Source organism: Mizuhopecten yessoensis, unplaced genomic scaffold (genome assembly GCF_002113885.1).
Source record: "Mizuhopecten yessoensis strain PY_sf001 unplaced genomic scaffold, ASM211388v2 scaffold11085, whole genome shotgun sequence".
NCBI lineage: Eukaryota > Metazoa > Mollusca > Bivalvia > Pectinida > Pectinidae > Mizuhopecten > Mizuhopecten yessoensis.
Genome location: NW_018408872.1, coordinates 562,120 through 573,606, shown reverse-complemented (window position 1 = coordinate 573,606; position 11,487 = coordinate 562,120). Strand labels below are relative to the sequence as shown.

General features: G+C 35.0%; 1 protein-coding gene across 5 annotated transcripts in view; it reads right to left on the bottom strand.

The window, feature by feature from the left end:
• Positions 1-1,926: 1,926 nt before the first annotated feature.
• LOC110465514 (unconventional myosin-Ia-like) overlaps positions 1,927-11,487 on the bottom strand; it is a 77,372-nt gene continuing 67,811 nt past the window's right edge. For all 5 annotated transcript variants that reach the window (XM_021521399.1, XM_021521403.1, XM_021521402.1 and 2 more), the window contains 5 exons: positions 11,313-11,419; positions 10,774-10,909; positions 10,319-10,471; positions 7,119-7,255; positions 1,927-5,741 (listed from right to left, as the gene is read on the bottom strand). In XM_021521399.1, coding sequence (XP_021377074.1) covers positions 5,621-5,741; positions 7,119-7,255; positions 10,319-10,471; positions 10,774-10,909; positions 11,313-11,419 — 654 coding nt within the window. In that variant the 3' untranslated portion in view covers positions 1,927-5,620. The remainder of the gene's footprint in view (positions 5,742-7,118; positions 7,256-10,318; positions 10,472-10,773; positions 10,910-11,312; positions 11,420-11,487) is intronic.

Genomic DNA, 11,487 nt, shown 5'->3' with positions numbered 1-11,487 from the left:
TTATGTGACAATGATAAGGAATACAGTTGTAAAAGTTAGGTAGAAAAAAGCTCTCATTGAAAATCTTAATAACAATTAGGCGACAACTATACAGTGTCGGAGAAATAACAATCTTCTACGGTGTGGAAGAAAAAACATTAATCTTTAAAATTTAGGAAACAAAATAACTATGTTTCTCTTTCATTCCAGAAATGCATAACGTGTAAATCATGGAAATTCCTGATAATTTCAATGTTTTTAATCAACATTTTAATCCCTGATTGAAACAAAAGTTCTCCAAAATTAAATTAACAAGGCAATTCATTTTTTAAATCATGCACCATTGACCAATCAAAAATAAATTCTTAAAAGCTCTCAGTTTTGAGGGAAGGGGGTGCAGGTAGAGTTTGGGTTCAAGTATATGCAATCCTAATAGCCCTACTCAGACATGACAGAAGGCAGCAGGGGTATATAGTATGGATTAGTAGTCTAGAGTGTGTATATGTATATTTCTAATAGCCCTCAGACATGACAGAAGGGAGGGGTATATAGTATGGATTAGTAGTCTAGAGTGTGTATATGTATATTTCTAATAGCCCTCAGACATGACAGAAGGGAGGGGTATATAGTATGGATTAGTAGTCTAGAGTGTGTATATGTATATTTCTAATAGCCCTCAGACATGACAGAAGGGAGGGGTATATAGTATGGATTAGTAGTCTAGAGTGTGTATATGTATATTTCTAATAGCCCTCAGACATGACAGAAGGGAGGGGTATATAGTATGGATTAGTAGTCTAGAGTGTGTATATGTATATTTCTAACAGCTCTTACATAGGGGGGAGGAGGGGGGGGGGAGTAGTGGAATTCGGGTTAAAGTGTGAGTACTACATGTTCTAAAAACTCTCTGAGTTTAGTGATTGGAGCAGGTTGAGGGGCACATTCATAGCCCTAGCTGGGAATGCAGTGTGCTTAAAGTTAGAGTGTGTGTATTCCTGAATTCTACACAAAAACACATCCTGAAACCATTACTAGCGAAAAAAGACACTAATGCCTACATGAAGAATACATGCCTCGAGTTAGATTGGCACTTTACACATTGATATACAATTTATTCAATCGGGAACCAGCGGCACTTTCCGTAAACGAGTATTTTCTCGTTAAAAGAAAGTGCCAACGGTTCCTCACAGATTGACAATGTATTCAGACTGTTGTGACCTCTGACTCCCTACAAGCTTCAGCAAATCAGTCGAAAAAGAATATCAGAAATAAGTAAATAAAGATTGTCGCAAAATGAGCAGATGAAAAATCGAATTTATGTCTAAATCATATAAACGTAGTATTTAACTATGAAGAGTGACTTTATATCAATGAGCTTCCCACGATATATGTACAATCTAACACATTAAGTAGAGGATAAAATATCAAATTATACAACACAACATGTACAGTTGATACACATCACAGCTTCAACTCCTAGTGATGTACAGGCCCAGTCACTAAACTCAAGGTAAAGCTGATCACAATCACCAAGTTACATCCCAACATTTGTGATTGTTTTAATGTTTCATCATTAAAGATGTGTGATATTCAGCCAAGCGAATATCTCTATTACTTACATAAGTGTGCCTTTATTTGTGTTTATCAGGCCTGATATGACTTTATTGTTTCTGGGCTACCTAAATCTTCATTACTCCATTTCTTAGGGTTCCAACAACTCCCACATACTAATGTTTGACTGTATTTAAAATATTACAAATTTCTTTCATCAAAACATTGGCGAAGCATTACTTCTTTATTTGTATTGTTTATTGTGGCACCTTGAATTTTGAGAGAGAAAAACAACTTTAATTTATTCAGAATTACAGTAAAAAGAACCGATCAATTGCTTGACGGCTTGATAATTATATATAATTAGTTAGACAGTTCCTTTGAAAAAGGATTCCCCCCACCCCCATATAAATGATATTTGTGGTTACTTGTCTGTGGTGATATTCATGATCAACTAACCTGTGTTTGATGAATCTGGGCCTAACGTGGACAACTAATTATACAAGGTGATAGAAAGCCCTGGTTACAAAAAACACAATGTGCATATCAGATAATAGTAATACTACAAACTTAACATTTACAAGTTACAACAAAATTTATAATATACAGAGGAAAAAACTTAAGCTACAACAGAAACGGTTCGTTCTCTACAAGAGAAATATCTTCTCTGCAACGGAGAAGTTCTCTAAAACAGAGACATTTCTCTAAAACATATATTTCTCTACTCAAGATATTTCTCTACTAACAGAGATACTCTCCTTACAAGAGAGAACTTCTTTACTGCAGAGATAGTTCTCTACTACAGAGATAATTCTCTACTTCAGAGACATTTCTCTACTACAGAGATATTTCTCTGCTTCAGATATATTTCTCTACTACGGCGATATTTCTCTACTACAGAGATATTTCTCTACTGCAGAGATACTTCTCCACTACAGAGATATTTATCTACTCCAGAGACATTTCTCTACTGCAGAGATACTTCTTTACAAGATATATTTCTCTATATCAGAGATATTTTTCTAACCATACAACAGATGTTTCCCGACTTACAGTCTGAGATAGAGATAGTTCTCTGTTTTTACAACAAAGACAATTCTCTACAACAGAAACAAGCTGTTGAAATCAATGACAACAGTCTTGATAACAGGGAAGTCTGTAATGGTCTCTTCGGGAGTCTACACAAACACAATATGAAAGTTTTTGATTTAAAGCAATAACAAATAATGTGATAATAAAAGTTTTACTGTCATGTAATTCTCTTTAAAGAAATATTTTATCCTGACATCATTTGAACAATATATCTATAGTACTGTACATCAACTTTACCGGATGTTTAAATATAACATGAAATATAATAGCACATTGTCATTCATATAACAGGAAGGAAATTAAAAATCCTTTTTTTTTATTTTTGAAATTTTATGTCTGATCTGGACAACACAGCCTACACATTTTCATTTTCTGATTCTTTAGATAAAACAATTCTTGATCCATTCACCAAGAAATTTCCATTTCCATTGCATTTTAACTTTAATTGATCATGACATATCTCACTGTATTTCTCAATCAATTACATGTATATCTTAGTGAAAAAATATTATACATATAGTTACAAACTAAGTCATAACATACATGGATAAGCAACTAAAACCTGAGGTTCTAATGTTTTGGATTTCTGAGATAACTCACCTGGTTTACATATACTGTCCAAAAAAACAACCTTTAGGGTATTACTGTGTTTCACCGTTCTACCATTACAAACTTTCGTGCTCAGACATGAGCCAGTTAAATTGTAATATACATATTAATATTCCATGGTCTTGTTTCAAAATGAACACTAAAAAGATATGAACGTGAATTACACAATGGAGGTTATGTTATCAACAGAAAAATGTCATGAGCTCCTATCTTACTAAACCATGCGAAATGGAAAAGAAAAACGCAGTGATCATTCATAAATATATTTTACTTTAGCATACCCAGGTATTTGTCTCACATCTTTTATTTAATAATGTTAATATACATGTGTATTTAATGACTGACAGTTATTAATGATATGAAATAAAAAAAAGTTGGCCAAGTTTGTCATAACTAGTAATTTTACTAGTCAAACATTTGAGTAATCAATGTAGTAATGCTTACGGTCAAATAGACAATTGCAATAGAGATGAGATTTTACAGAAACATCCTTCTGTATGTATGTTTATATAGCCGCGCTATAACATTTGGTCCTCTAGTCTACAGTGTATAGGGATACAATTGTATAAAGATACATTTTGATTGGTCATGATACAAAAAATGAGAAAAAAACAAAGGTAGATGTTTGCAGTTATCAGACTGAATGTGGGCATTCCAAATGATATGAAACACAGGTTGCAAATTATTCTTTGACCTAGCCAATATGTTGACGATTCAAAGTTATTGGTTACTTTAAACAAAAAATCTTCCAAGGCATTGCCTTTTAATCAGGCAAATCTTTTTTGAGCCAAATTCTATTGAGCCCACAAAGGCACATAGCATTGCAGAAATGACTGTGCTATAAAAACAAATGCATGAAATGAAAACTAACAACAAAGAACATGTATGTCTAAATATAGTCTAAACATGTAAACAAACAGATCTAAATATAGCATAACAGATCAGCAGCCAATAAGGCACCAGTAACAATGCATACAAACCAGCCCTCGTTATACCTCGTAATCATCTAACCTGCACCATAACTCTTCAAAGGGAGAAATAGAATGCACCAAACCTTACAATGTACTACAGTTATATATCCCAGTGAAGGTGATAACAGTTCTGCCTATATAGAATGATAAATAGCACTTGATGATCGATTGGATTCATCCTCATGAAGATCTGATTACTGTTATAAGTGTAAATAGTGAAGTTGGTCAACTTACATTACAAAAACAAATTGGTTTCAAATAATATTGTGATATTTTGGAAAATCCAAGGGTTTTTGTTTACAAATTAAAAATACTATACATTGCATATAGAAAAAAACATAACATTTTTTCATTTCACTTAATAATATGCTGGTACCGTTGGTGTAAATTCTACAGTATAGGCTATATATAATTGTACTAGGATTCAAATTACATGTATGATAGAATATCATTGGACTAGAAGTCACATTCCTTCAAATTGGAAAAATTCATATTATCTGGTTTTGTTTAAATAAAATAAAATAATTATGATATGGAATTGGTCTTCTAACTTTACTTGGTTCAGGTCGATGGTAAATAAATGCACAAACAAAATATCGGTAAAAATCGAAACAAAAATTCTGGCTAATACAAAATATCTAGCACTGCAATATAATGAGTTAACATTGTTACAGATCCAATTCTAACGTTGTATAAATAGCACTATATATGTATAAGCTTTAGTGACATCACAATATCTGTATATATAATATTCACCACTCAGACTCAACACAAACATACGCCACGTGTAAAAATTTCACCGATATAAGCCATATATTTTGTTGTTTATATGATGTCTATGGAACTGTTCCTAAACTGATATCGCAAACTATGAATTCAAATGTATGATTTTTTATTGGTTTACAACTCAATAAATGCAGAGTAACATTCTGTGCATGTGTATTAAAATGTAAAATGTCAACTGACTACAACCGATGTTTGATGAAATACTGTAAAATCATGCTTATACCTTTATTCTTTCGAAAAAGTATCATCTACAAAAAATTCTCTTTCAATAAATATAAACACCTCAAATTCCCCACAGCATTCTTGGTGTTGACAAAAGGAAGACTGTATTACTCCATTGTTATTCTGAATATTATAAAGAGATACAGAAATTTTGGTCATGTTGCACAAGCATGTTAAATGTAATCTTTTTTTCCGATGGTATAAGATGAAACTGTGTTCACAAAAAACTGTAGAGAAGCTCTAACGTCATCACATATACAACAAAATCTCCCACCCTCGACAAACCATTCTAATGCTCCCTTAGCCTGGTAGTACACCAGCGCTATTTCCCCTGGTGCTTATCTGGCTCCTTCAGACACTTGGAATAGACCCTAGTAAGGCACCGCCACTGACACACACACATAACCTTCCTATGGCTGTAGTACATCCATCACATTTTTCCTTCGCTGGATTTTTATACCTCCTACAATGTCTTGTACTCCATTTTGGAAATTCAACTGAACAGATGTTGAGCCAAACTGTGCAGAAAATCTGAAATAGAAGAAATATTGCCATATAAAATACTGATAGTATGAATACAGTTATGTAACACATTGTTATCTTCAATTACTCCATAAAATCATTGAAAGGTTTTTTTAAGAAAATGTATTATTCCTTATACTGTACAAGTAGCTGAAATTTGCTGAACTATTGAAAAGATAAAATTATACAAACCACACTATATTTTGTGCTCATATATGCCTTTTATTTTACAGAATCTGTTTTTTATACTACATATGTAGCAGCTTTAAGCTATCTGAACACTATAAGGTGTTTGTGAAGTACTGTCCTGTATCATTTCATACAGATAAACATATTTGCTGCCTAGATAGTTCAATAGTAGGTGTTGTACACTTCTCTTCTGTATCTGTGTACATTCTGTTTCTCGTGCTTACAGTTTAGATAGCTGAACACTAGGTGCCTGTGATGTACTGTTCTGTATCACTAGTTACAGATTCTGTTTCTCATGCTTACTGTTATAGATATCTGAATGCTGTAAACGAGTATGTGATATAGTTTTCTGTATTATAAGTTTCAAATTCTATTTTTCTCAAACCAATCATTTTGATATCTGAATGATAGTTCCTATATTGTACTGCCCTGTATCACTAGTTAAAGGTTCTATTTGTCATGCATACAGTTTAGATATCTGAACACTAGGTGCCTGTGATGTAATGATTGTATCACTAGTTACAGATTCTATTTCTCATACTTACTGTTTAGATATCTGAACGCTACGTGCCTGTGATGCGCTGTTCTGTATCACTAGTTACAGATTCTAATTCTCATACTTACTATTTAGATATCTGAACACTAGGTGCCTGTGATGAACTGTTCTGTATCACTAGTTACAGATTCTGTTTTTCATACTTAATGTTTAGATATCTGAACGCTAGCTATAGGTGCCTGTGAGGTACTGTCTGTATCACTAGTTATAGATTCTGTTTCTTATACTTATACTGTTTAGATATCTGAACACTAGGTGCCTGTGATGAACTGTTCTGTATCACTAGTTACAGATTCTGTTTTTCATACTTACTGTTTAGATATCTGAACGCTAGGTGCCTGTGATGAACTGTTCTGTATCACTAGTTACAGATTCTGTTTCTCATACTTACTATTTAGGTATCTGAACGCTAGCTATAGGTGCCTGTGAGGTACTGTCTGTATCACTAGTTATAGATTCTGTTTCTTATACTTATACTGTTTAGATATCTGAACACTAGGTGCCTGTGATGAACTGTTCTGTATCACTAGTTACAGATTCTGTTTTTCATACTTACTGTTTAGATATCTGAACGCTAGCTATAGGTGCCTGTGATGTACTGTTCTGTATCACTAGATACAGATTTTGTTTCTCATACTTACTGTTTAGATATCTGAACGCTAGGTGCCTGTGATGTACTGTTCTGTATCACTAGGTAAGTTTTTGCCACAGCCTCCATGGCATGATCACAGCAAAACAGGAAATCTCCCTTCTTTGATAGCTTATCACCATTCTCATGCTAGAAAAATACAAAAACAATATTAAACAAGTTTTCAAATGTAACATTTTTTTTTATCAATAATGGTCTTCTATATACTGTTTCAAATGGAACCCATTCAGGTTAAGTTGATTACAATTACCTTGATACACATATCATTATTTCTTGTGTAAACAATACACAGCAGATAATTTTATAAAATTGTATGATCAGTAACATCAAACTTATCATGAAATTTACAAAATTGAAATTCATTACAACGTATTTCCCTCTGTTTAAATTTATGATTATAGTTCACCAGAAAAACAATGGTATGTCTTTGGTCAGAGGGTTTCTTTAATTCTGAAAAGCACTCCAATTTAATGAAAATCAAGGATTAATTATGTGTGAAATTTCTAAGACATGTGAACATTAATTAAAACAGAAATAAACCATTGTCTATGGTAAAATTCATAATGCAGGCATAAGTGTATATGGTAATTGATAAAATATTTCAACTGAAATAAGTAAAATGTCTGACTTTTAACTTTTAATTCCAAATTAACTTGTTTGAAATTGAAAAAAACATCCTGAAATAAAATATTTTTAACAAAAGATAAAATAATTATATGGAAAGTTGTGCAAAGGAAACAACTAAGGACATTGTGAAGCTCAAAGTAAACCAGGCATTACAATGACACACAACTCACTGCAGGGTCGGATGGTTGCTCTTCCTCTTCTGTCTAATGCATCGTAATCAAACAAGGGAGACAACTATAAGTTACCACAATACAAGGGATATGTCACATCTAGCTTATACTGATCAGGTAAATAAACAAGGGCAGAAAACGAAAGCTGTGACACTTAAAGGGATAACAGGGATTTTAAATATATTTGTTCTTATACAAAAAAGGGATATACAGCTAAGACATGTCAGGAATAATGTAAAGTCTCTTTGTAAAGTTGCTGCCTTGACCGTTTAAATTCCAACGAGGGAAGACAACCAGAGCTTTCTGCTAGGAAACTTAAAGGAACATGTAAAATTTGATTTGTTTTATATCATGTAATACACTGATAAACCACAGCAGGACAGACAACTATAAATTTGGTACTACAATAGACATGCCATGTAGTTTGAAAAACTTTCATTTATTCTACAAAGAAATTTACAAAGGTATTTTAATTTAGTCCGATTGAAGTATTTTGTAACAGAATCTGTCCTGAAATTCCTTTTCCTATCCTTACTTTGACAATTATATCAAAACCCTATGAACATGGCATATCTATATACGATATGCTATGGTAGAGCAACAGATTGGTATGAACTTAGATCTTTAGGAACTAGTAACTTAGTACTTCAATAATTAAAGCATCTACTGTTTTTGACTACCTGGTATACAATATTTCACTTGTCAATAATTTGTACATTTAGTGGTCTCCTTTTTCCCTTACTACATTACATTTGATTCCTGTCCAGACTAATTCTAGCAACTCCTGGTATCTGAAGATGAGCCTGAATAATGAATCATTTACCAGACTCCTGATCCTTGCTTACTCTTTTCACTTCAACTTTGATGAACTCTGTCCTTTGACCCTTCATCACCTACTCTTGCTTTTGAGACCTGATCACCTCTAACCATTGATTATGGTCAGCCTGGACTCCTACATAATCACTGCTTTTTTTTCTTGACCTACACTTCTGATCACCCCTTGAATTTTGAATTCTGATCGCCCCTCTAAACCTGACTCCTGGTCATCTCCTGATGCCCTTTGATCACCCCTTGACTCCTGACCTTTATTAATGCTCAAATCCCCACCCTTTATCACCTCTTGCATTTGATCTCTGATCACACCTGAATTCCTGACTCAAATGACTCCTGACCTCTGATCACCTTCACTCCTGACCACCCTTACTCCTGATCCCTGATCGCTGATCACCCTGACTCCTGCCCTCTGATCACCCTGACTCCTGACCCCTGATCACCCTGACTCCTGACCTCTGATCACCCCGACACATGATCCCTGATCACCCTGACTCCTGACCACCCTTACTCCTGACCTCTGATCACCTTAACACATGATCCCTGATCACCCTGACTCCTGACCTCTGATCACCCTTACTCCTGATCCCAGATCACCCCGACTCCTGACCTCTGATCACCCTTACACATGATCCCTGATCAACCTTACTCCTGATCCCTGATCACCCCGACTCCTGATCCCAGATCACCCGGACTCCTGACCTCCAATCACCCTGACTTAATTTCTTACTCCTGATCACCCTGACTCATGACCTCTGATCACCCTGTCTCTTGACCTCTGATCACCCTGACTCCTGACCTCTGATCACCCTGACTCCTGACCTCCGATCACCCTGACTTAATTTCTTACCCCTGATCATCCTGACTCCTGATCCCTGATCACCCTGACTTAATAAGTTACCCCTGATCACTCTGACTTAATTATTTACCCTTGATCACCCTGACTTAATTTCTTACCCCTGATCATCATGACTTTATTATTTACCCCTGATCACTCCGACTTAATTATTTACCCCTGATCCCCCTGACTTAATTTCTTACCCCTGATCACCATGACTTAATTATTTACCCTTGATCACCCTTACTTAATTTCTTACCCCTGATAATCCTGACTCCTGATCCCTGATCACCCTTACTCCTGATCCCTGATCACCCTGACTCCTGACCCCTGATCACCCTTACACATGATCCCTGATCACCCTTACTCCTGATCCCTGATCACCCTGACTTAATTATTTACCCTTGATCAACCTAACTTAATTTCTTACCCCTGACATCCTGACATCTGATGACCCCTTAACTCTTGACCTCTAGTCACCCTTGGCTCCTGACCTCTGATCACACCAAGACCCTGAAACTTTATCACCCCTTGTCTATTGACCTCTAATCACCTCTGAACTCCTAACCTTTAACCACCCTTTGCCTAGGTCTCGACCTCTGATCATCCTTTGACTCCCGACACCTATCCTGATTACCTCTGCCAATTGACACTTAATCACCCCTTGTCCTTACGTTGTGAATTATGATCAGCCCTTGACCTCTCACCCCGATTAAACATTCTTACCTTTTGAAGGTGTAGGACCACTAGTGTGTCCCTGAAGGGACTCAGTGATATCCTTTTGATCTCAGCAACAGGGATGCGGTACTTGACCTGCATGGTGTGTTGTTCTATCACTAGTATGGCCTGTGTGCTGACCACTAGGAGCTGGTCAACCATCTGTTAAAAAAAAAGAGGAGAAAAAACCTTACTGATGTGTATTTCCAGGATAACACTGTAAGAAAATTGTGAAAATCGGTTGAGGTATTCTCTTGTAATCACCAAAAAGAGTGAGACGTGTAGAATCAATGGCATTATTCAACCAATGACTTACAATTTCAGCTAATAAGGAAACATCACTTCAAATAAGAAAAATTGGACCAATCACCTTGATTTAATCACTTAAATCTTGAAAATGATAAAACAAAACAAGCTTTATCTCCCACATGTATTTGTATATATCAGCAGCTTTTAAACACTACCTTTCCATTGGCCCTGTTGACCTTTCTGACAGCGTCTGCAAATACAACATGGTTGTCGTTGTTCACTTCATTCATTTTCTTCCACTTGGGATTTTGTCGTAGATTTTGATAATCTCCAGCAAAACGCAAAGGTACACTGAAAACACAATTAAAAGTATATAAAAACGACTAAAATTGGTACAGACTTGGTGAACAAACAAAAGGCACATTAGACATGTATCTGATATCACTTGTGTTAACAGAATCTATATTTTAGCTAATTTACCATTGTGAAGCCCATTTATAGTCACAGAGATAGAATTGTATAAAATAAACATTCATTATATGAGAAACAGAATACTGAAATTCTGGATTGTATAGTTATTAAAATATGATTTTGAAGCTGAATACTTGTGAAATCTTTGAACCCTTGTTAGATGTTGCTGTTATCTGCTGGGTTTCTAAGGATTTCTCAGAAATTGCATTTTCAAATTTGCATTAATAACTCCATAAGTTAGTCAACCTATGTACACCTTGGCCCATCTGAATCTGGTTCTTACGTTTGTAGATATCCCTCCTTCTTATCCTTAAATATATCACTGGCAGTGACTTTCTCTTTCATTTTGTACCTCTCTGCTGTGTCAAATTTCTCTCTGTACTTTACACACTGAAACACAGGTCAAACAGTCCAGTGTAAATTTATATACATGTAACACAAAAATGTAAGGATAACAT